General features: G+C 40.9%; 1 protein-coding gene across 1 annotated transcript in view; it reads right to left on the reverse strand.

The window, feature by feature from the left end:
* LRIG2 (leucine rich repeats and immunoglobulin like domains 2) overlaps positions 1-27,102 on the reverse strand; it is a 111,014-nt gene that overhangs the window by 9,939 nt on the left and 73,973 nt on the right. The window contains exons 9-15 of the mRNA XM_082246119.1: positions 19,994-20,074; positions 16,844-16,915; positions 12,784-12,852; positions 10,714-10,877; positions 9,359-9,679; positions 5,905-6,186; positions 3,129-3,578 (exon numbers count right to left, since the gene is read on the reverse strand). Of these exons, the coding sequence (XP_082102245.1) occupies positions 3,129-3,578; positions 5,905-6,186; positions 9,359-9,679; positions 10,714-10,877; positions 12,784-12,852; positions 16,844-16,915; positions 19,994-20,074 (1,439 nt within the window). The remainder of the gene's footprint in view (positions 1-3,128; positions 3,579-5,904; positions 6,187-9,358; positions 9,680-10,713; positions 10,878-12,783; positions 12,853-16,843; positions 16,916-19,993; positions 20,075-27,102) is intronic.

Raw genomic sequence — 27,102 nt, forward strand, 5'->3', positions numbered from 1 at the left:
TATAAAGGGTTTTTGCTTTATCAGATGTTTTTAATGCATTCCCAAGTCTCTCTTTCCATGTGGTAAGCTGTACAATTAGCAAACATCTAGTGCTTAAAGTGGTTGTAAACCCTCATATATACCCAGTGAAGTGACTGGCCTCAGATGAAACACACAGATTAACCACTTCTAGACCAGAAGGTTTTATCCCCTTAGTGACCAGGCCATTTTTTGCAATACGGCACTGCGTTACTTTAACTGACAATTGCACGGTCATGCGACACTGTACCCCCAAAAAATATATGTCCTTTTTTTCCCCACAAATAGAGCTTTCATTTGGTGGTATTTGATCACCTCTGCGGTTTTATTTTTTGCACTATAAACAAAAGCGTGATAATTTAGAAAAAAAAAAAAATAAATAATATTTTTTTACTTTCTGCTATATAACACAGCCAATCAAAAAAATGTATAAAAAAAAATAAATAAAAATCTATTTTTTCATCAATTTAGGCCAATATGTATTCTGCTACACATTTTTGTTAAAGAAAATCCCAATAGGCCTATATTGATTGTATTGCGCCAAAGTTATAGTGTCTACAAACTATAGGCTATTTTATGGAATTTTTATTTATTTACTAGTAATAGCGGTGATCAGAGATTTTTAGCAGGACTGCGACATTGTGGAGGATAAATCGGACATCTGAAACTTTTTGGGGGCAGTGACACCAATACAGTGATCAGTGCTAAAATAAATCCACTGTTACTGTACTAATGACACTGGCAGGGAAGGGGATAACATCAGGGTGATCAAAGGGTTAAGTGTGTCCCTAGGAGGTGCTTAATAACTGTGTTTGTGTGTTGCACTGACTAAAGAAAGACGGAGACCAGGGGTCCTGCTCAGCAGGAACACAAGATCTCCACCTTGTCACCTTGAAGAATGGTGATCTGCCTTGTTTACATAGGCAGATTGCAGTTCTGCCCCTTCCGGGGATGGTCCGCCAGACTCGTTGATAGACATCCGCACTAGCCAATCAGGGCGCGATGGCACCATCTAGTGGCAACTGAACGAAACCACATACAGGTATGTCGTTTCGCGCAATAGCGCCACTTTGCCACAGTATATACACAGCAGCTGGTCGGCAAGTGGTTCAACAAATTATTCAGAAGTAATTTATACAGATAGAGGAACGAAGCAGCAGACAGAAATGACACTTAGTACTCCTGAGACAAGTACACACTATAGAGGGGTATGCTTTGTTCATATTTCATGTCTGAGGTTTACAACCACTTTTAAAAAGGTACATAACTACTAGGACAAAATCAGTCTGAGATGTAAACTAAAACATGGTTAATCTTCTTTACAAAACTAAAGAACCTTCAAAATGCATTTAAATGTATGGAAAATGGCAAGATAAAAAGACCCTGTGTACGCTCTGTTCCAATAAAAAGTGTACTACATCCTAAGCTCTGGTGATCATTTCACCTACAGTACATCTAAGTTTAGACATGCGGTTTGGGGGGGGGTTGACGATAAAAATGTGCAGTTGAGCCGCCGGTGCTTGCCTTCGCACGCGGGGCTAAATCTACCTGAAATTAGAGATCGGCGGGCAGCAAGCATGTTAAATGTGACGTGTTCAGGCAAACTGGGAATGCGGCAAACATCCAGCACACAAAAATGGGGCTAAAACAGGTGGTGATTAGGAGTCACTGAAGCGTGATCCAAATGTGGATCAGGCATCAGAAGAGAGGTAGAATTAGACAGATGACTAAATCCACCCTTATGCCCCGTACACACGTACCGATTGTCGGCCGTAAAGATTCGGCCGACGACCGATCGTAGGCTTGTTAGTATGATGCTTCCGACAGCCGACAGCGCATTTTCGGCCGAACAGAATCTGTCGTGCAAGCATTAAAATTTTTGTTGGCCAACACCAGAACGGCCGATTGTTCGCCAGTCAGTATAGAATTCGGCCGACAATCAGCAGATTTGCAAGACTGGGCATGCTCAGAGAAGAAAAAACACAGGGAAAGTTAACCATCACATGACATCACTTCTGCAGTCGGCGGACAAAATTCGTGTGCAGTCTTTTGCACTTTTCAGCGGACACGACAGCCCTGGACAAAAGACGGCCGATCGGTCGGCTGATGATCGGTACGTGTGTACGAGGCATAACTGCCCATACTACAGATGCAGAAATCTGAACTGTTTGCGTATCGCCACAAAACCTCCTTCGTGACCGCTGACACTAAAATGTGGCTTAAAAAAAAAAATCTATTTAAGTATGTATTCTTAACTCAAAAAAAGTACATTCTATTGTTTTTTGGGAGGTTTGAAAGCTCAGAGGACATTACAAGGAGGCAGAAAAACACAGTAAGAAACGGGATGTGTATGGATTATTTTTGGAGAATAAGGATATTGTTTAGTATTACTCTACATAACATGTGTTGCCAATCAGCATGCTGCAATGTAGGGGGTGAGAGCAGAGACCGCATGAGACACTCAAGAATGATAACTAGAGTGTCAGCTGCTCATATACTTTAACAATGTCACCGTAAAAGAGAAGTATGGGGTTTGAGGTTATTGAACATTTATACATACCTAGGTGGATGCAGCATAGGTCCGATGCTGCATCTGCACCCCGGCGCTTCTACACTGAGAACCATGCCATCGAACACTGCCAATCACTTTGTTCTGACAACTCTATGCTCTGCCGCCTCCTCACTCACTGGAGCGCTGAGGGGTGGGGAGCGGCCGGCTCAGGCTCCCATCAGCTAGCTGAGAGGCAGAACCGGGTGTCGGTTCAGGCTCCTGGAGGATCCCGACACCATAATCGCGATGATGTGGTGCCAGGACCAACAAAATGGGTCACAGGAGTGCAAAACAAACTGCACTCCTGTGCTCCATAGATGTACAGACAAATGAGCTTTGGCTGTACTTCTCTTTTATTAAAATAAGCATTTGTCCCTAAAGACAATGTATAACAAGGTTAACGACCATGGTGCTTAATTAGACCCCTCCTACTTCACTGAGCCACAGCATATCTAGCCACTATAGCTGAAATCCAGCATTACCACTTGTCTTTGCTAATAAATCAGTGTTCTGGCAACTCCAGAAGCAAACTAAAAGTAGTGTAAAACTGAACACTCACCGGTGCTGGTTATGCTGTAATCTTCATTTTTCCTCCGCATATGGTATATGACAATAACCCAGACCAAAGATGTACCCACCACGCAACAGACAACAACGATTATAACAATGCCCACAGTAGTCCAACCATCTTCTTCATAGCCTAGGACATTCTGGGAAGAGTCACAATTGGGGGATGACAGAACGTAAAGGTTAATGTGACCCCTTTCAGTTCCAAGGGTATTGGACATGCTACATGTGTATTTCCCTGCATCTTCAGGTCCTGTATCCACAATGATGAGCAGCTGATTTGCAGCAGCAAAGAAATGCCGCTCAGTGACCACCAGGGGACCATCATCTTTAGTCCAATTCAAACGTGGAGCTGGGCTTCCCCCAGCTATACACTGCAGTACAGCGGTCTCCCCACGAGCAACTGTTCTGTCCTCTAGGGGTCTTATGAATGATGGCGTTTCTGAAACAGACGTAATGGGAACATATGATCATGATGCATACAAAAGTTAAAAGAAAAAATATCCTACATTACAACATATCAAGATACTTGCTGCACACTGAAGCTTTATGTATAACAAGTGCAAAAAAGGATGACACATATGGAGTCACATGAGAAATTACAGCTCTCATTATCAACTCCAAAAAGCTTATACACAATACTTGTCATGGATAAAAGCACAACATTACATTAAAGCAGATATCCACTTTTTCCCCCATCCACCCCCACTTTTTTCCTTTACAACCTCCTGCTTACCTTGAGGTGAGTTCTGCACATGTTCGTTACTAACCCACCCAGCAGATACAGCAATATCCAGCTGAGAACCTCTTCTCTTCTGTAACACTCGATACCAAGCCACCATGTTTGAACATGTCATCAAGAGGCTGCCTGCTGTTCTGGGTTCAGCCGGCAAGCCTGCCGATGATGTGCCGAGAAGCTCACCCCCTCCTCCTTTCCTTAATGACGAGCTATGCCTCATAGGATATGTGCATATCCGAGGAGGCAAATGGAGCACAGTGCATGCCATCAGGGATGAGCTTGGGCGTGTTCAAATTTGTACGCGCCCGGTCCCACCAGGAAGCCGACACTGCACTCCGCTAATCACAGGCAGTGAGACATTTCCCGATCAGCAGCTGCACAGATCAGGAAGCGTCTCACTGCCTGTGATTAGCGGAGTGCAGTGTCGGCTTCCTGGTGGGATTGGGCACGTACGAACTTGAACACGCCTGAGCTCATCTCTACATGCCATTTGTCTTGGCATATGATGTGCACTGGTGGGCAGGTCTGAAAAAAAGGAAAAAAGGAAAAAAAAAAAGCTTGCAAAATATGTTGAAGACCAGAGGAGGTGGGAGGTGTGAAGTTTCTCAGGGTGAAGATACGCTTTAAGGTTTTTAATTATTCGCACCGCCGTCACAAACCTTTACTGTAATTTGCCCAAGAAGCTTATTTTTTAGGATCGCCCATGCCATCTAGTGATTATAATGCAGCATTTTCCTGATTGGAGTATTTCAGTAAAGTACCAGATTATGGCTACTAGACTGAGCCAATGATCCTACTGTAAAGATCTGAGGCAACTTTTTTTTATATAAATAGTTCTTAAGCCACAAAATGCAATATTTTGAAGTACAAGTAGCAGTACTTTATGCAGGGATTCTATGTTCATATAAAAGATGTGCCCCTTAGCATAGTGCTTTTTCACACCTAGTGCACTGCGACAAGACACCCTTTACTGCAGAAGACTGATAGCAATGTGTATGTGTGTTGCAGTGTAACTTGAGGCATGCTAAAGCGAAATTTCACAACACACTATGTTGTGAACAGGTCCACAGGTGTTTGTAAATCCAAAACAGATATTTCAGTTTTTGGAATAGACTGAAGAGATGAATAACCAGTCTTTATATATCTCAGGGGTTGTAGTGGTGCGAGTTCTAAACATAAGTTACCACTTCAACCTAACTGCTGCAGCCATATCAAAAATGAAACTCCGCCATTGGGATCGTTATTGATTTAATAATATGTAAAATACAAATAGGAGGAGCTAGAATACCCCAAACTCCAAGGTGGGTGGGAAAAAGTGATGAAATACGTCAGAGTGAGGTTGCCACTGGCTAGCAATAAGTATATACTCACAAAATATACACTATATTGTCAAAAGTATTGGGATGCCTGCCTTTACATGCACATGAATTTTAATGGCATCCCAGTCTTTCGTCCGTAGGGTTCAATATTGAGTTGGCCCACCCTTAGCAGCTATAACAGCTTCAGCTCTTCTGAGATTGCTGTCCACAAGGTTTAGGAGTGTGTCTGTGGGAACATTTGACCATTCTTCCAGAAGCCCATTTATGAGGTCAGGCACTGATTTTGGACGAGAAGGTCTGGCTCGAAAACTGCAATCTAATTCATCCCAAAGGTGTTCTATTGGGTTGAGGTCAAGTTCCTCCACCCAAACGTGCTCATCCATGTCTTTATAGACCTTGCTTTGTGCACTGGTTCAAATCATTTGGTGGAGGGGGGGATTATGGTGTGGGGTTGTTTTTTTAGGGGTTGGGCTTGGCCCCTTAGTTCCAGTGAACTCTTAAGCCATCAGCATACAAAAACAATTTTGGGTTTGGGTATGGCCCCTTTCCTGTTTCAACATGACTGCGCAAGTATTTTTGCAAACCAGACAGTGCTCTGCCCCATATGCTGCTGGACCCTGCAACAGTCACATGTTCTGCTATGGCCAAATTCATGTATACACAGTTATATGCATGTCCTAGCGTTCAGCGGTTCCATTTTAAAGGCTTACCAAGCACAGTCAGCGTGACATTGGTTGATATACTTCCTGCAGCATTTTGAGCCATACAACTATAAAGGCCCATGTCTTCAATTTTAACATTGACGATGAATAGAACTTCATCTTCAGGCATAACATGCATACGACGTTCTCGGGCTGCAGGAAAATCTGTTCCTCCATCTTTCTGCCATGCAATTTGGGGAGGTGGGTGACCTTCTGCTGCACATTCCAAACGTGCCATGGCACCAGTGCGAATGGTCAGATCCATTGGAGTTTTCAGGAATGAAGGCATTTCTGTAATAAAAAGACAAAGAAACGTCAAAACTACTACATGCCAAAGGATAGATACCTCTGCATATAAACACTTTGCATTAAAAGTCTTTAAACCAATCGGTGAACTGAAGAAATTCTTAAACAATAACTACAGCACATATATACAATATGCTTAACTGAACACATTAAAAAGAGGAACCTTAGTATCTCCCACACTCGTAAAGAGCCCAATTTTTTGGGGTGAACTGGCTGTTCACATCACAGGTCTTTCTCTTCCACAATGGTGGTGGGTAGTTATTACATCTGCACTTATGTAATGACATACGAGCACTGTTTAGTGCAGTAATACTCTGAGCCAAGGCTGGTGTGATGATTTAGCCCCAAGGTGTGTCCATGATAGCCTAGGCTCAGGGGAAATGGGCCAAAGGAACATGGCAGTAATTAAACACAGAAAGCCATTACCATCTAGTAGCCGAGAAGAGATCATGTAGAGACAGCGCTGGATTTAACAAGAATACCGAAGCAAAAGTGAGGATTTTGATTTAACTGGAAAATCCTTTTCTTGGGAGTAAATCGCAGGACACATAGGACTGGCAAAAGTCTGGAATCCTAACCCAGGCATGACCCCTCCCAGCCAGCTGAGCTAAGCCTTAGTTTAGTTGCAAGCAATAAAGAACACTGACACAAGTGATTAGGGATCCTCCTGTAATGTACGCCAAGAAAAGGATTTTAAACCAAAAATGCTAATTTCTTAATTGTATGTTACAAGACATACAGCACCTGATATTCATGACTACTTGGGATGTCCCAAAGCACTGAACATGATGGATGAGCAACACAGCAACAAGGCCAGCACTCCCAAAACCCCAAAAAGGAAAGGGGGGGAAAGCCAATTTCAAAGCTACTTGTAAGAACTTCTGCCCCAAAACCTTCATCTGCAGAGGTGTGAAAGTGTGTGTGAAAATCCGCCAGGTAGGATTTACTAAACATGTGAAGCAAGGACCAGGTAAGCAGCCTCAACCTGAAAAGCATAAGCCTGATGCTGACTAGCAAAGGAAAATGACTAGAAAAGCAGAAACCTTGCCCTTGATACTACAGGCTTCAGACATTCACTAAACAATAGCCAAACAAATAGCAGCCTGACTCTGAGGTACAACAAACAAAAACCAATTTTCAGAATTAAACGGTTTATTTTGGGTGAAGTCAAACAGCTAAAACATTTAAAGTGTTAAGCACCTGTTCCTGAAAGCTTTTTCCTCCACTTTTGCAGTCACTAAAAAAAACCCCACTATATATTTTTATGTGTTCCTGTTCAAACAAACAACATACCTATTTTTTTTCCCCTTACAATTTATGTTTTTTTAGAAGGTGTTATGGCTGACTGCAAGGGTTATTTTTTTGTTTTGTTTTTTAATGCCAGTCTGACCTCTTTACAATGCAAAAAGCCTTTTTTTTAAAAAAAAAAAAAAACCTTTACCCCTTTGTTTGGACAGTGTTCAAATCTAGTTCCAATTAATAATGAAATGCTGCCTGCACAGTACAGACAGGGTTCATTTTTGCAAAAACAGCTGCCCAGCCCCCTGATAAACTGGTAGACATTTTCCTTGCCGAAGAGTCGAGGATCTAAAACATTAGCTGGTATTTTTAAATATTTTTCTTTTAGAAGTTATGCTATGGAAATAAGAACATATAACAAATATTAAGTAGGAGTTATTCTAATCTGGCTGCATAAGCCGAAATTCACTTTACAATGATTAGTATTGGGAAATAAAAGATGGCAACACAATGTCCTGATTCAGGTGGAGCGAAGAAACCACCGTGGGATCGAAGACAGGGGACTTAACATCACCTTATCCTGGTAAAGAACCAGGCAGGGGTTCCTTGTAGGAAAGCAAGAGATAAAGAGCACCAAAAAGAACTCGTTGTGTGTAAGAAGTCACAAAGAAATCTTTCCCTAATTCAAAAACAGAAGTTTTCAAAACAGGATCAAATTAAGGTTCCACAGAGACATGGAGGACTGCATGGGAGGAACAATCTGTGTGACACACTGCACAAAGGCTTTAGAAGTTCACATCTAGGCGTTGCTATTTTATAGGCATTTTTCCAGGCCTGTATAACGCTCTATATCGCCTTTCCAGCGTTTGCATTAAGTCTATAGGGCAAAAACACTGTAATCTGCCCAAAAAGAAGCTCATGTACTTTTTTGGAGTGTCGGGCGTTTTGCTTAAGGCGTCGGAACGCTCAGATGTGAACAGGGGCCTTGAAAAGAATAGGATTTGTCTTGTTGAGCGTTTTTTGAGCTGATCCTTAGAGCTGAAATACGCCTACATGTGAACGTAGCCTTAATTAAGAAATGAGATGCAATAGATCTCGGAGACCAGACAAGCAAAGCTGGAATCTGTCCCTTGAAAGCCAGACATCTCCACACCAGACTAGAGAAAAGCCTAAAAGCACCCCACAAAATACTGTCAGGGATGAATTTTATAAGCCTCACACCAGGCCAAATTACTACTTTCAATTTTACAAAGGATGTTATAGTGCGTACAAAAATCCCATTTCCTTTATTTTCCATTGAGGGGCACAGGAAGGTTTGGCAACACAACAAGCACTAACAGAACAAACAAACAATTCGGGGCTGTCCCCAGCTCAAGGCTGTCTGAAAGACCCTACGCTTGATTCTGGCATACGATGGAAGCAGTAACATTCACCTAATAGAACTTGAAGAATGCTTGAACAAAAGACCAGGTGGCAGCATTGCATATCTGCAAAGTGAGGCCTGATGTCGAAAAACACAAGAGGCACTCACAGCCCTGGTGGAGTGAACGTACACAAGAAAGGGGTAAGCTCAATCTTCCCTCAAGACCAAAGGCCTGAACGATCACACCTCGGGCTAGTAGAAAAACGCTGGGGCACCCTTTCTGGGCCCATCGGGGATGCCAAAAAAGGAAAAATTCTTCTTGAAAGAAGCAGGGGCTGAAAGACTCACACAGCCCAAACTACACTTAAACAATGGGGTTCCAATTTACTCTTGTTTTCCTGTCTAGACAGGTGAAATCTCCTCAGGATGAAAACTTACTGTATTTTGTAAAGGTTGCTTAGAATAAATTTACAAACTGGACACAAACAGTTTTAGCACATACAATTCTTTTTATATATGACTTTGCATTACAACCAACAGTTAAAAAACACATACCATTGACTGTGAGCTTAGCTTTACTGGAGTAATTGGAGCCAAAATGGTTGGTGATGACACACTGGTATTTCCCTTCATCTGTAAAGTTCACATTAAACAGATGCAAAACTGTAGTGTACTCTATGAGCTCCATTCCATATTTATAAAATCTGGCAAAGGTTTCTACTTTGGCATCATAGAGGATTTCACTGTCTTTTCGCCAAGCCGTATACATAGGAGAATCACTGCTACTGCCTGCAGAACATGTGAGCGTCACATTCATTCCTTTCAATGCCACAGTTGTCTCAGGATGTAATTTGATTTGTGGTTTAGGAAAGTTATCTGGTGAAAAATTAAAATACCATTTAAATCAATAAGCAAAAAAAAAAAAAAAAACACATATTTGAAACACTAGAATTGAAAAGCAGTAAAATATAAAAGTAAAACCTATTATCTGGCTTTGTATAGAGGATGCTTCAGGGCTATCTGCTGCCTAATGGAATAGATTTTCCGAATCAGCACGTAGCAGTAAGTGTTTAGAGATTGAAAATTGAAGGTCACAAATGATGACGGATCTAAAATTAAGGATTTTTTTTTTGAGTTGATGTATAATTTTAATTTTTTTTTTTTTTTTTACTCAACTTTATTGCTATCGCAAAGGGGATAGGTGCACTTTCTGGTTGTGGAAATAATTGAACGGCTTTACAGCTGTGTGTGTATATGTGTAAATACCCCCATTGCCAATGACCTATGCCTTATGTCAGTGGCAGCAAAAAGATTAATGACTAGTTAAAGGCATTCTGGTAGCAGAATTTCTGTAATACTCTAGTATAAGGCTTTTATCAACCTCACATTGTCACTTATGGCCCCAGAGTCTGGGCATTCATCTTAATCAATCTGACTGGTGCGCAAGCATATTTTTCTATAGACAACTGAAGCACTTGCATTGAGGGGTGAGCGTAAAGCTGGCCATACATTACCCAATTTTCCTTTTTAATTTCCTTTAGGTTTACCTTCAACTATGTAGTGTAAGAGCCTGCCTGATTGAATAAAAATTGGGTTTGACCTCCTATTATATGATTTTGGTCAATCTAAAGGATTTACCAAACACCCAAACAAAAGAAAGGAAGTTCTGTTAAAAGCTAACGCTAGTCTTTTCAATATTGCAGTTGGGGGTTTTTAAATCCAAACCTGTTGAGACCTTTGGTTTTAATATTGTGCCGCACATAGTTCTATCCTTTGCAAACTATCCCGACAATACATAACTTGCATGCCTTTGTAAAGGAAAAATAATAGCTTTTTTTAAAGGCTAGCAGGAGGAAAATAATGGAAGTCCCCTGAACCTTGCAAAGGCAGCATTAAAATAAAATACCAACCGCAGACAAAATCTCCTGAATCCACACTGAGTAGAGAACGCCCGGAGAGCCAATCAGGATGAGCGCAACTCACGTTCACAGAATGCTGAAAACCACTGTCAATGAGCCACTGGGGGAACCATTTTAGCTGGCAGTCACAAAGCAAATTGCTTGTGTTTAGGACTCTGCAAGCAGATTCACATAGTAGGTTATCAAAGAAAGAAGAGTCTTATATAAAAACATGTATAGAATGAACAATGTGACAATAAATGGACAAAGCAAACCAACAAGAAACCTAAAAATACACTAATCTTGACTGGAAAAAAAAATAGGTCGAAGAATTTGAACAAGTGGAAAAAAGGCAACACATTTGAAGTTATGATTTTTACTAAAGCTTAAAGATACCATGTCACTAACTTAAAACATTGCAAGAAGAAGCAGTAAACATTCAAATATTTTAAATTGCATTGCACAGATACCCTTTTCTTTTTACAGGCGAGTATGAGCGCCAATACTTTAGGCCAAGTACTTGCCGATACAGAGTTCTGTTACTTTGCGGTGCGATTTGCATCTATACAAAAAGGAATGGGTCCAAATCGCAGTGAAAAGAATTGCATGCAATTTAAACAGGAATGCATTGCGATTCCTGTCTGAATCACATGCGGTTTTTGGCACCGCTCTCCTGTGTGAACTCAGGCTTGTCATAGTGATTTTAAGCCTGAGTTCACACAGGAGCAGGGAAACCTTCCTGCATGACCGGTTACTTCAGCTCAGACTCCAGATCAGACTGTGGACATCAGGTGCTGCGGCTCTGGCTCCTTTTGCCCCTTCCTTGGCTTTGTTTCCTGCATCTCCATAGGCTCTCTCCCCCAAGCTCCAGTGATTTGAGCCATCCACTGGACCCCCTCTTCCTATTCCCGCTGTACCAGATTGCTGTCATACACCGAAAAGCAGCTACACAGGTCTGAGATTTGAAATCCCAGCGGCTTTCTCTCTTCCCCTTACAGTGCTGACAGTACGGGCTAGACAGCTACTGATTGGCCAGTGCCATCCATGCGATGGTGCTGACCCATTAGTATCTCTGTAGTCTGTACTCTGTACTGTAAGCAATGCTAGGAGGGGAGAGGAGATAAAGCTTCTTTTTGGCGTCTGACAGCAGGGGATCATGGCAATCTGGTACAGCGGAACCGGGGGGAGTGGGTGCAGTGGATGGCTTGAACCGCTGGAGGCTGAGGGGAGACACTGGAAATGCGGGTAACAAAGCCATGGTAGAGGCAGGAGGAGCTCAAGCCGCAGAGGTCCACAGTCGGATTGGGAGTCAGAGCTAGTGGAACCCGTCATGCAGGGAGTTTCCCACACCGCCCGTGTGAACTCAAGCTTGGTTTCACACAAGAGAAGTGCTGGAAACCGCATGGGATTTGGGCAGGAATCACACCGCATATCTGTTCAAATGGCATGCAATTCTTTACAGTGCGATTTGTGCTCATTAATTTTTTTATGGATGCAAATTGCACCGCATAATATTGGTTTTGGGCATTGGGAGCATTTTCACAAGTACAAAACAAAATACTCGGTATCAGCCAATACCGGTGCATCCCTAATTTAAAGTAATATTTTTAAGGAAGGTACTATGTTGCCGCTTGAGTGACAGCTCTGAAACTGCTGCCATCACATCCAAGATGGAGTCTACCAGCAACAGTTTTAAGACTTTTAGATGCCTACATAAGGGAGGCTTTTTTACAGGTAAATACCATGTCTTCTATATGAGTGCACATTTGGAAATTTAGGAACTTCTGTTAAAATAAATGGTAAGGCAGCAAGGTCCCTTTAAACAATCGAATTCCCTAATGCTAAAAAAAAAAAAAAAAAAAAAAAAAAATTATTTTATTAGATTGTACGTTCAAGGAGCAGGACCCTTCTAACTCGCTTGTATTAAACTGTGCCGTCTCTCTTAATAATGTATAGTGCTACACAAATTGTTGGCGCTATATACAGTAAATCCTGAATAATAATAATATTAAAATATGGCAACTGCATTTAAAAACATACAATTTTATTTACTGGTCATGCATATAAGATTTCACTACTTACAATTCCTGAAGTTTAATATGAGCAAAGGCGTTCTCTTGCACAGACATGACCCCATTATTGCTCAAGTCACTGCAAAGCAAAATTAGAAAATGTCAGAAAAATAATCAATTGCAAACAGAACTGCATCGGATGTGAAAAAAAAAATCCATATTTGATGTTTATTGAGTGGAGCAGCTCTATTAATTATGCATTGAGGAGAGAACAGCAACCAAGCATACTAGTGTCACATGCAGTGTCATTTCAGGGGCAAACAATAAATGACAGCTTAGTACTGTATTATAGAGTGGATTAGCACAGTAATTAGAATTGAAATTGCTAATAGAACAGACTGACTGAAGCTGGGGTGTCGCATCTTTCCAAAGAAAACTGGCAAGCTTTTCTCCTAGAAGGAGCATCTGCTTTGTATTAGGCATCTCCTTCTGAAAACTCCCATATACTATCATTCAGCAGTCTTGCCAGTTGCAATATTCACCTAAATATATTCAGTTTAACAATATGTTACCACAGAGAACCAAATAGCATCATATAACTCTGCACAAAACCAAAAATTAAATGGAACTGAACTAGTAAATGTTTGTTGTTATGTTATAAGGCGCATGTAGAAATATTAATGGTGTCTAATCAGCCTTAAAAACATACCTAGCATCTTGAGTTCCTCCAGAAACAAATAAGTGCACCTCCGGTGCCTAGGCACTCCTGTGACTTGATCATAGCCGATTGTCTGCAGTGTAAGATCTTAGGCACATTTGTCGCTGGCTGCTAGTCTCATGAGTTAAGTGGGGGGTGCCACTACTGTGCTGCTGTTTTCTTGCTGGAGACTAATGCCGGCCATACGCGTGTCGAATTCCTGAACTATTTTACACTCAAAAAACGCACCTTTGAAGAATTGTTAAATTTTCGACCATTAGTGGGCCACAGCAACAGCCGATTTACGTGCAGCCATCAAACTCGAGTGATCGAGCATGTTGGAAATTTTTTGAAAAACTAACAAATTTCTAATCAATGATGGGAGAATCACGCAGGAGATAGAATTGAAAAAGAAATGTACATAGGCTGTGACCTGGAAAGAAAAGCAGATTCCCAGCCAAGAATTTTCTTTTCTGTAACATGAGGTGAAATTAAAGGCTTGGTTGGTCAAATTACAAAATCAATGATGGCACTATTAGATTAAAAAATGCACAAATTTTTGCTTGGAATTCAACCCATGTATGCATTAAGGCCGGTCAGAGATGTTGCAAATTTCTTTCCTGCAACCACTTGATTCCCCCATCAACACAGACAGTGTGGACGGGGCAATTCCTCCCGCTGAGCCATTGTGTTCTCCCGATGGTGGGGCAGGGGAAGCCGTCCCCACCAGGAGAAACGCAATTTTTTTTGGGAAAAAATATATTTTTTTTTAAATAAAAAAAATAAGAAAACAGTAAAGTTAGCCCAATTGTTTTCTAGAATGGGAAAGATAATGTTACGCCGAGTAAATTAATACCCAACATGTCTTGCTTTTTAAAATTGTGCACGCTCGTGGAATGGTGACAAAGTTTGGTGAATAAAAATCTCCATAGGCGACGCTTTCTACAGGTTACCAGTTTAGAGTTAGAGGTGGTCTAGTGCTAAAATTATTGCTCTCGCTCTAAAGATACCTCACGTGTGGTTTAACCCCCCCTTTTTTCATATGTGGATGCGACCCTGTTATTTAACGTCAAAGTAGACATGCAAATACGCAGTCCAGAAGTGGTTGAGATGGTATCCCAACATTACCAAGTTCCAGTTGGTAACATGGACAGTGTTGACTGGCATTACTAAAAAATGGCCAAAAAACGAAGGTTGAAAAGGATTAAAAGAGGTGCATGGAAGCCAGCCAGCCAGCCCCCAGTCTGATGTACTCACCCTCCAGTCTGCCACCAACCTAGTAGACCTGTCTTATGATATAAATAAAGAACAGGGGTTTAGTTGACACGCATTTGCAAACGCATGTGTAAGCTGCAGGGCCACTACACGGCACCCTGTTTTACCTGCAGTCCTAACCCTTTTAATTTGAGTGTCTCCACAATGTGAGCACATGGCTGCTAATGGATGGATAGGAGGCAGGTGGAAGGGAGCAGCCCAAACCTCCCCCAACCCACCCCCATCCATGACTGGTCAAGCATCCGCCAAGGGGTTGGAGGTGTATGCTTCTCAGCTGGTCGTTTTCAGTTTGTACCATCGCAACAACATTAGAGTTTTGAGATACTAGACCAGTCATGGATGGGGGTTGGATGGGGGTGGGTTGGGGGAGGTTTGGGCTGCTCCCTCCCACCTGCCTCCTATCCATCCATTAGCAGCCATGTGCTCCCATTGTGGAGACACTCAAATTAAAAGTGTTAGGACTGCAGGTAAAACAGGGTGCCGTGTAGTGGCCCTGCAGCTTACACATGCGTTTGCAAATGCGTGTCAACTAAACCCCTGTTCTTTATTTATATCATGAGACAGGTCTACTTGGTTGGTGGCAGACTGGAGTGTGAGTACATCAGACTGGGGGCTGGCTGGCTTCCATGCACCTCTTTTAATCCTTTTCAACCTTTGTTTTTTCTGATACAGGGATGGAGACGCTGGGCATTACCTGCTGGTGCCTCACCTTAAGTCCCACATAGCCTACATTGTTTACTAAAAAATGGCCTTCCTCTAAGGCCCGTAAAGAAGCAACTATGAATATGAAATAATGAAAGGAAGCACAGGCAGGGCATACTCCGAGGAGATGAAGACTTCCACATACACTAATTAGTGGATAATACTGGGTAGAAAGATCTAACCAGTAGTTGAAGGCAACATTTCAGGGAGATATCAATGAGTTTACGTTCTCACCCCTCTCAATTCCCTCTTTGAATTTGATGTAAGCAAGGGATAATTTTTTTTATTTGTGTGAGGTTTTGTTATTCCTAAATTTAAAGTGCTTTTTGTGAAGATAACACTGTTAGGTTTTCTATACGTTTTCATTTGCTAACAGGGCTTACTTCTATCTGTTAGTTTGTAGGTAGCCCAACTGAGTTTTTTTTTTTATATATCTTCTGACACAATGAAAGGCACAAGAGGAGCATGGAGAAAGGGAAATCACCGGATGATCTTACCATTTGAGTGCCACCTTCACATTTCAGCTGACACCTAACAACTAACAAAAGTTTTGTTTAACCACTTCAATACTGGGCACTTTCACCCCCTTCCTGCCCAGGCTAATTTTCAGCTTTCACTGCTGTCGCACTTTGAATGACAAATTGCACAGTCATGCAATGCTGTACCCAAACAAAATTTGTATCGTTATTTTGAGAAAGATCAAGATTTCTTTTGGTGGTATTTAATCACCTCTTTTTTTTTGCTCCATAATTGAAATAAAAGAAAAAAAAAAAAAAAGTTTCTTCGTTTCGGTTACAACAATCTTTCACTGACGTGCGCTAATGAGGCTCCCCTGCCAGGCACTGATAGGATGCACTGATGAGGTGGCACTAATATGCAGCACTGATAGGCAGGCTTTATGGGCACTGATAGATGGCACTGATGAGGAGGCACTGACAGGCATCACTGATAATCAATGCACCAATTATCAGCGCAGACCCCCCGTCAGGAGGGATGCTCATCAGCTCTCCTCTACCCACGCCCTGTCAGCACGAGTAGAGGAATGCCAATAACCGGCACTTCCTATTTACACTGTGATCAGTTGTGATTGGGCACATCTGTTTACATGCTAAAGAGCCTACGTCATAGGCTCTTTACCGTGATTGAGGAAGGTTGTGTCTGTTAACACACCACCAATTGCCACGCTGCATGCCCCCGGAGGCATATGATGTCCAGTCAGGACAATGGAGCCCCCGCCAGGCCGTCATTCTGCTCTAGGCCAGGCAGGAAGGTGTTAGATTCCACTCTAAAGATGTCCCATGTCAGTTGTGTTGTACTAAAAGCTATTGCAAAATTTTGAGTATGTCTGTTTTTCATGTTAATATGATCAGGAGAAATGGAACATTGCCACATACTTCATACAAGATTATTACAATATGATTTTACCTTTAGAAAAATAGAATCAGAAAACACTTACAGATGCTGCAGGGAATCCAGGCCAGAGAAAGCTTTTATAGTAATGGATTTAATCTTGTTCCCTTGCAAAATGCTGAAACAAAAGTATTAACAGCTAAGTAAAACACAAATCTTTGCACCACTAGATCACATTAAAATGACAATACTTCAATCTCAGTTCCTTACAAAATATGACAACTTTTCTTTCATAATGATTGAAAGACGCGAAAGATGCCAAATACAAGATATTCCTACATTTAAAGCACATCGTAAGCCTCACAAGAAAAAAAAAAAAAAATCTATGCCATACCTTAATGTCCAGAATAAACATAGCTGGTACTTTACCTTATCCTGCGACTCCACAGTGTCAAACAAATGGCCACCTTTCACTGTTCTGGAGACAACGCTTTATCATCCATGGATGTGGGTGTCACTGCATTATGTAAAACTATTAGAATCGTTTTTACATTTTAGATTGGGGTGCCTTGAGACTGTCCCTAATTTTTAAAGGTTGCCTCAAGATTGTCCATAATTTTTAAAGGGTGCCTTGACTAAAAAAATGTTGAGAAACACTGGCTTAGAAGAAAGCTGTGGCTTGGTAATCACAGCCATGTCTTTTCCTGCATGTGAGCTGTACATTTTAATTCTTCAAATGTAAGATTTTTCAGAAATCCTAATTTTAAAAATGACCATTCTCCATTAACCACTTAAGCACCAAGCCTATTTCTGACACGTTGTTTACAAGTTAAAATCAGTATTTTATGCTAGAAAATTACTTTGAACCCCCAAACATTATATATTTTTAGCAAAGACTCTGGAGAATAAAATGGAGGTCATTGCAAGATTTTGCAGGCACAACCACTTCTTCAAGCTGACGTACAGGAACGTGGGTTTGCGGCAAGTGGCTGAATTGAGTTGTGGCACTGACAGGAACAAAATCTTTTAAAACAAGTTACAGGTATATAATATGACTTCTAATTATGTAATGCTCTAAGAAACATTTATTTTGTAAGTGTGAAAAACCAAAAAAAAAAAAATATGTATACTGTAACTAGATACTCCTATATTTGAAAAATATCAAAATACAACTGCCTTTTCAAGCAACATGTTCAGTCTGTTTAGAGTTAAACCTGCTATTGAGGGCTAAAGGCCCGTACACACGTACCGATCGTCGGCATACAAACGTCGGTGGACGAAGGATCTGCCGATTGTACGCGTGTTAGTATGGTGCCTCCGACAGATGTCTGCGCACAATCCGCGGACAAAAGTCTTTCGTGCAAACATGAAAATATTTGTATGCCGACACCAGAACGGACGATTGTTCGCCTGTCAGTACACAATTCGGCCGACAGACCGCAGATTTGCAAGACTGGGCATGCTCAGAAAATAGAAAACACAGGGAAAGTTAACCATTACATGACATCACTTCTGCAGTCGGCGGACAAAATTCTTGTGCTGTCCTTGTGCTGTCTTTGCACTTTTCAGCAGACACCGACATCCCGGGGAGAAAAGAGGAACATTTGTAAGCCGACCATCGGTACGTGTGTACGGGGCTTAAGTCTACCTTTTACCCAAAAAAAAAAAAAAGAAAAAAGAAAAAACCACACACACACACACACACACACACACACACCCCAATATTAACCACTTGTGCTCTGGAAGATTTTATCCCCTTCATGACAGGCCATTGTTTTGCTATTCAGCACTGCGCTACTTTAACTGGCGATTGTGCGGTTATGCAACACTGTACCCAAACAAAATTTATAACATTTTTTTCACACAGATCTCTCTTTTGGTGGTATTTGATTAACACTGGGGCTTTTTTTTTTTTTAGTAACAAAAAAAAAAAAACTGAAAATGTTGAAGAAAAAAAAATATAATACACACACACACACACATTTTTTTTTTTTTTAATTTTTTCTATTTCTGCTATAAAACCTATCCATAATTTTTTTTTTTTAAAAAAAATCTGATATCATAAATTTTGGCCAAAATGTATTCTGCTGCATGTCTCTGATAAAACAAAAAAAAAAATGTGAATAACTGTATATTGATTGATTTGCGTAAAAGGTATAGTGTCTACAAACTATGGCATGCATTTCCTGGAATTTATATTTTTATTTATACTACTAATGGCAGCGGTCAACAACTATTAATGTGACTGTGGGGGGGGGGGGGGACAGTCTGACACGAAGGGACGCTGGGGGGGAAACTAACTTCCACTGATATCACCAGTGGCATTAATACAGTAATCAGTAATATTACTATAAACTGTAATGACACGGACTTGGAAGGGGTTTAAATCTAGGGCGATCAAGGGGTTAAACGTGCGCCTATGTGTAAAGTGTAAAGCTATTACTAACATGTCTTAGTTTCTTCCTCTGTACAGAGCTCGGTGCTATTTACCAACACAGAGCTGTGATTGCACACAGCCATCAGCAGGTCCTGGCTGTGAACCATTGGCCAGGTCATACCAGTATGTCAACTTGCCTACAGCGGATGCTCGCTCAAAGTACATTGCGGGTGGGCAGTTACATTGTTGATAAAGTTTACCAAAGACAATGGTCCATCCAGTTCAACCTCTGTTGCTGTTTGTTCATGTAGTTAATCATTTCCCATATCCCTGGGTACTGTGTTTGATAAGATGCACGTCCAAGAGACTTTTGAACCTATCAATACTTCCTGTTGACACCACTGATTGTGGAAGAGAGTACCACATCCTTACTGCCCTGACAGTGAAACATCCCCTATGCAGCGTAAGGGTGAACGGCTTCTCTTCCAATCTCATTGTGTGGCCCTGTATCCTCATACACTCCCTCATACACTCCCTGAGGCTGAAGAGTTTCCTACCCACACAGGGATTACCATTGAGATATATTTGCCAAGTGGTTAATGAATAAAAATGTGTTTATTATTTATTTTGCACCGGAGCCTGGAAAGCACTGCAACTGCCATCATTCAATCATGGGTGCAGCGCTCAGGTATGAGTACTGCCATCATTCAATCATGGGTGCAGCGCTCAGGTATGGGTGTACCATGAAACATGCTCAGAAAGGTGGACTTTGTCTTTCATTTTAAAACACTAATTGTATTTGTACAGTTATTAGAATGTCGCGCAGCAAACAGTTGTGATCTGCTTTACAAGCAGCATTTTACAATACGGTGTACTTACAGTGTATGCAGCTTAAGCAGTCCAGCAAATGCTTCATTAGAATCCTCAATAGCCCAGGAGATCTCATTATTTCGAAGGTCCCTACATTAAAGAAATAATTTTGACAATTAAATATTCGTAGCATTTAAAGGGATTTTCTAAAAAGAATAAAAATTGAAAATAGAATTAAAAGTTAAAAAAAATTGTGAAAATCTTGTACAGAAGTGAGTCAAATCATGGCCAAAACACTAAAGTTGGTTTTCAATATGTACTAAAAAACGGATATGTTTCATATAAAACTAGACAAAGCTAGGATATACCCAAAAGAATCAGGTATTATGGGGGAGGGAGCTACCTGTTTGTGAGGATTCCCAAACTTCAATAATTCAAATATAAGGCTAATGACATACAGCTGGGTTCATATAGAAGATGGTCTTTATTTAATACCATCATAATATAATACAACTATATTTGGCTGAGAAACAAACATTTTTTTGCACAAAGTGTGTTGCTCAGATAGAAGTATTATATCTATGATATTGCAAGTAAAACAGATGTTTTCTTATGTGCCAATCTCCTATTCAGCTGCATTACATTAAAAGCAGCAGGCACTAAGAAACACCTAGATCTGCCCAAATAGCTTTGAAGGGGGGAAAAACACCCAGCAGATTTCAAATGCATTTAATAAGACATACCTGCGTCTTTTCCTGCAAAAACATCACAAGTCATTTACTGAAGAAATACTGTTCTAGTCTGGCATCAGTTTGATTAATAATAGAAGACGATGCGCAAAGAAAAAGGAAGAGGAGAAAGCCAGTTCCTTGTCTGATTGAGTTTCCTGGCTCATGCTTGGTTAAGCATCAGTGATTGGAGCCCTATTTACCAGTGCTGCCCTCCTGCTTGTGAACATTTCATGACCCTGAACTGCATAGTCTGCTTGTCATCTGTTCTTATGCCCTTCCTGCACCACAAAAAAACTCCTAATTAATGTATTCTTGTTCTCTTTCATGCAGCACTAACTCTACCAGATTGGTTTTAATTATTGCATTAGGGAGGTTGCACAAAGGTTAACAGAATATGAATGCATTGAGACGTTTTTCTCAGCTAGGGTAGAAAAAAAAAAAAAAAAACGTGGATGAATAATTGGGTACAAACTGTGCAATTTCCACATGTTCTCTATAGTCTATGGGAATACAGTATGAGCTATGTTAAATATTAGGTGGCAAAATCCAGTTTAATTAGCAAAGCATACAGCAACTACATCTCAGAGTAAAAAAGGGAAATAAGGTGAGCAGCAGTGTATAAAAGAAACCCTCAGCCACTGAGAAAAGGGGGGAAAATATACTGGGCCTGTTAAACTACTGATACTACGCCAGCTATCTGGCATACAAATAACTGATTTATGGAATGGAGCAAATAATCATTCAAGTTGAATGGCATGTAGTGGCGAATGTTAAAAATAAATAAAAATGTCGCACTTTGGGATCAAAGTGAAAATTTCAGCATAAGCCTCGGTGAAATTGATCAGTTTTTTACTGCCATTCAGGCATGCGTTTCCGATTACCATTGCGTTTACAATGCAATTTTAAGACTGGTGCGATTTTGGCCTGTCATGCAAATGAGTGTCTGTGAAAATGCATCACAAATCGCGTACTACATACAAAGAAACCAAAACAAATAAGTTTAGAAATAAGGTTATGTGTAATAAAATCGTGATGTGTTCAATACCTATTTTACCCACTGCACATATACATATATAATATGTTTTTCAGGGTGAACTCTGCTTTAATACCCATTTCATGCGGTCAGCAATGGCACCACATGGAAGAGAAAAGGCCTGAGAAAGAAAATTTCTTTACACAAAAAAGGTAAAGACTACAAGAAGATCAGCAAAATGTTACCTATTAGAATACTGTAGCAAAAGTGATACAAAAATTTATCAAAGATGAACCTGCAACCATCTCACAAGTCCAGGCCATCTATGGAAGTTAAACACCTCGACAGAAGCAACTTCTGAAGAGTAGGGTTAATGGAAATCGCCAGGCAAGTTCACTGCAGTAAGCTTAAGAAGTAGAAAGCCAAACTAGGGTGACTGTTTACCGTGACACAATACAGCGTACACTGCAGAGGAATGGCATGCATGGGTGTCGTCCACGAACGAAGCCTCTCCTAAAGCCTGCCTAGAATTTGCCAGGGCCCATGCAGAAAAAGAAGAGCACTACTGGGACCCTGTACTCTGAAGTGATGAGACCAAGATAAATGTTTTTTGAAACTGATAGCTTCAAAACTGCATGGCATGCAGCAAAGGGTGAGGAGTACAAAAAAAAATACATGGTGCCTACAGTGAAATATGGTGGTGTTAGTGTGGTCCAGTGGGGCTGAATGAGTGCTGCTGGTGTCAGGGAGCTGCATTTCATTGATGGTATCATGAATTCACAGATTTACTGCTCTATATTGAAGAATATGCTACCATCACTCCGTGCCCTTGGTCATCGTACACTTTTCCAACATGACAATGATCAAACACACACATCTAAGGCCACTGCATTTCTTAAGAACAGGATTGAAAGTAATTCAGTGGCCAAGTAGGTCTAACCCAATCGAACACCAATGGGGAATTCTGAGGAGACAAGTTGAGAATCACTCTCTATCCAGCATCCAGGCTCTAAAAGAGGTAATTCTCAAAGAATGGAAAAAGATAGATGTTACAATACATCGCCAACCTGTTCATTGCCTAGAAGACTTGGTGCGGTCTTTACAAATCATGGAGGACATTCATACAAAATACTAGATGTAGTCGTTTATGTTGCGGTGTATATTTATTTTTGCATCAACTATTTTGAGTAAAACTCAGGATTTTGTAATCCAAATTATAATTATATATATATAAAATTTTTTTTTTTAACTAAAGTCTAAACTCTAGTAAGTTCAATGACAAAAATAATGTATTTACCTTAACAAAGGCATACAAAGCATTGTTACTTAACTATCGTTCCAGTATGAGCGATAAAAGTCCTATGCCAAACACTTGGTTACCTTCCCTTTAGACAACACCCCTGTCTGATTTTTCCCCATGGCATTTCTTCTCATTAGAAACTCCCAAGGTATAGTTGGGCTCAGTACTCACATTTAGGGACGTATTGGCTTAGGGGTTGTAAACCGAGCCTGGAGTGCAGGTGGGGGACCGAAAAGAGGAGGATTGGGGCTGCTCTGTGCTAAACCATTGCACAGAGCAGGTAAGTATAAAATGTTTGTTATTTAACCACTTGCCGACTGCCGCACGACTATTTACGTCGGCAGTCAGCCCCTCACAGGCAGAGCGACGTAGGGCTACGTCGCTAGCCTGTAAGGGTTTTGGGAGCGAGCGAGTGCACGCTCACGCTCTGCCACGCCCCCCCCCCACCCGCGCGGGTCCGCCGGGCACTTGCGATTGTCCGTGACAGCGGGAGAAAGGCAGGCGGCTAGTGTGAACAAAGCCGCCTGTCAGTTCTCCCTGTGTAAGAATGGTGATCAAACGGTTCTACTATGTAGGACCGTTGATCATTGTTCTTACACATCAAGCTACAGACAATCACAGTTAGAAACACGCCCCTAGGACACACTTAACCCCTCCCTCTCCAATACAGTTAACTCCTTCACTGCCAGTGTAATTTTTACAGTAACAGTGCATATATATAGCACTGATTACTGTAGTAATGTCACTGGTAACCCCAAAAGTCAAAAATGTCAGTCAAGGGTCCGATCTGTCCGCCCCAATGTCGCAGTCCCGCAAAAAAAAAAAAAAAAAAAAAACGCAGATCGCCGCCATTATGCGTTAAAAAAAAACAACAAAAATGTTAGTAAACGCAATAACTTTTGCGCAAACCAATCAAAATACGCTTCTTGTGATTTTTTTTTTACCAAACATATGGTAACAAAAAAATATTGGCCTAAAATGTTAAAAAATTTAGATTTTTACATTTTTGGGGGGGGGGGAATTTCATATAAAAAAATGTGAAAAATATTGTTATTTTTGCAAAATTGACGCTGTTTTTTTGTTTATAGCGCATGATCAAAAAAAAAAAAAAAAAAAAAATTGCACAGGTGATCAAATACCACCAAAAGAAAGCTCTGTTTGTGGGAAAAAAGGACGCCAAATTCGTTTAGGTACAGCGTCGCACGACCACGCAATTGTCCGTTAAAGTCACGCAGTGCCGAATCGCAAAATAGGCCCTGGTCAGGAAGGGGGTAAAATCTTCCGGGGCTTAAGTGGTTAAAAATAAATACATTTACAATAACTTTACCATTTTTTAGTCAAAGATGACATTTCAGCTGTGTGTGAACTGACCCTTTACATCAAATTGCATTCATCAATCAGATTTTCAGGACGGAGTAAATTTATTCTCCTCATTAATATGTATGCTCTAACATCTATTTATACAGGATTGGAAATTTTATGTTTTAATCAAGTATTAAGACGTGAATTCTTGTAAAATGCTCTCTTTCAATTGACCTTGTCATGAAAATTTACCTTTGTTCTTGCAAGAGTGTAAATATTTCTGTCTCTTGCAACACGCACTACTGAACACTATGTTGATGAGGAAACCCAGTCTGCTGCGAAACCGACATTTCCGGGTAAGTAGGTAGCTTCGAGCAGAAAGTCGTTTTAGAACAAAAAATTAAAGAATTTGGAGGGTACATAAAAGATTTAATCTTTAAATTTAAAATAGACACTTGCAGAGATTTTTTTAGTGTCACTTCAAACATTGCCTAACAGTTATTTAACTGCCCTCAGTCAAAAACATTAATAGTCAGAAGTTCCTATTTAGTGACCACTTGACCATCATAAACTGTTTTTTACCCCCCCCCCCCTCCTCCTCCCAAACTAATAATAAAAAAAGCTCCTCAGCTCGCTTTCACAGAGGCTTTTTCAGAACTTCACCACCAAAACATATATTCAAGAACAGCTAACTAAATAGTACCATCTGATAAAATTGTACGGTCAATAAACAGAGGAATTTATGGTTAAAGTTTTATAACATTTTTTTCAAATGTGGTCAGAGTACAGTGACTCAGAGCACATTTCTGACAAAGTTTACAGCAATCTTCAAATCTGCAACTTTACCACCCATATGCAATAGTTCAGGATTACATTGAATAAATGCAATATACTACATATAGTATTTGGTTTATTATTAACAAAGACAGAATAAAACAGGTTGAGGTTTGTCTGGCTGGAAAAAATAAATTCCAGTTAAATACCCTGCCTAATCCTTCCAGTGATGGTTTTGTCTTCTTCGGCTAAGCTTGTAGATCGCACACATTTTAGATACACTGTAGACTGTCAATTAGAATGCAGTTATCTTATGCGTGTTTGGAGAATACATGGGATGTGGTGCCCCATAAGGGTGGGGACAGATCCTTTCTATCGTTCCTTGGGCTAATCAAAAGCTGGAGCACTTGTAAGTCCTCAGTGTATGTTCCACAGAGGACTGCGAATGGTAAGTAGGTGTACTATGGCAGAAGAGACATTTGGGGCAATTTTCTAAAACTGGAGTGTGCACAATTTGGGGCAGCTCTGCATAGAAAGCAATTGGCGTCCGGGATTTTATTTTCAAAGGTTAATTGAACAACCTGAAATTAGAAGCAGATTGGCTACCATGCACAGCTGCACCAGATTCAGAGTGTTCCAGTTTTAGCAAATCTTTTCCAGTGTATGGGTCCTTCCACGTGGGCTTTCAGCCCGGCGGACTGTTTTGCTAACGGGGGATCAATCTGCCGATCCCTGCTGAACATGCAGATGACAGGTAAAGCCTCGTACACACGCAACGAATTACCGCCGACCGGTCGTCTGTCTTTTGTCCAGAGTGGTGTCTGTTGGTTGGAATGTGCTCTAGACTGCACACAAATTTTACCGCACGACAGAATTCTACTTCAGAAGTGATGTCATGTGTTGGATTGCTTTGTATGTGTTCTTTCATCTCTGAGCATGCCTAGTCTTGCTCATAAGATTTTTTCCCCATCGAAATCTGTACTAATGAGACGAAAATCGGACGTGTTTTGATGGTCGACAAAAATTTTATGGCCTGCACACCAGGATTTTTTCGGCCGAAAAGTGGGAGTCGGTTGTCGGAAGCGCCATACTAACAAGCCGAAAATCGGCAGATCGGTCGTCGGACGACATTTCCCGGCCGAATTTCTACTCGTGTGTATGGGGCTTTAGTCTCCACTCTCCGCCCTGAGGCGGACCTGTCAGATCCCTGCTCTCCTCTATGGGAGATCAGATGAAAAATGGACCGCCTGTCCGTTTTTATTCAATCCTCCAGACGGATGGAAAATAGGGTTTCCATTCGTCTGGATTTCACAGAAAGGATCAGATAGCAGCGGGTGTCAGAAGACATGTCACCGCCGACATGCATCCATAGGGGTGCATGGAGCATCCGATCAGATTCCCCTTTAAAACTGACAGGTGGACCTGATCAGAAAGCCCGCGTGAAAGGGGCCTAAGGCTGCATTCACACCTGAGCGTAACGTATTTGCGCGCTTTTTACCGCAATTTTTACCACGATTTTCAGGCGTTTTTGGAGGCAGGCATTGACATCTATTAAAAACGCTGGTAATCAGCCCAAAAAGAAGCTCATGAACTTTTTTCAGCTACAGGCGTTTTGCTTCAGGCGTTAAAATGCTCAGATGTGAAAAGGGGCCATTTAAATGAATGGGGTTTTACTTGTTGGGCGTTTTGGAATGTTTTTTTTAGCGTTTTTGGAGCTGAAAAACGCTCAAAAACGCCCAGGTGTTAATGGAGCCTTAGTCTCTTCTGCAAAAAAAAAAAAAAGCCTGCATGTTTGCATTTTTTATTTTTTTTATATTAAGTTCCACTTTATTACCTTGAGTGCTACTAATACAAAAATTAGCAATTTTATTTAACTATGATTTCTTGCTACTTTAAATGAAGGATTTTGAAAGGTCTTTTTTGTTATTGGTGTAAATGGGGTGTACATTTATTTTTTAAGGCCTGTGTTTTTTTTCTTTTTCTTATAGGCTTGCATTTACATCAAGAAATTTCCATACAAGTCAATGTAGATATAGAAACAGCTTCAAACTAGTTGAAGCAACTAGTCAAATTTAGGTTAGCTGCAGGTCAAACGCAC

Source organism: Pelophylax lessonae (genome assembly GCF_965119305.1).
Source record: "Pelophylax lessonae genome assembly, chromosome: 2".
NCBI classification, from domain to species: Eukaryota; Metazoa; Chordata; class Amphibia; order Anura; family Ranidae; genus Pelophylax; species Pelophylax lessonae.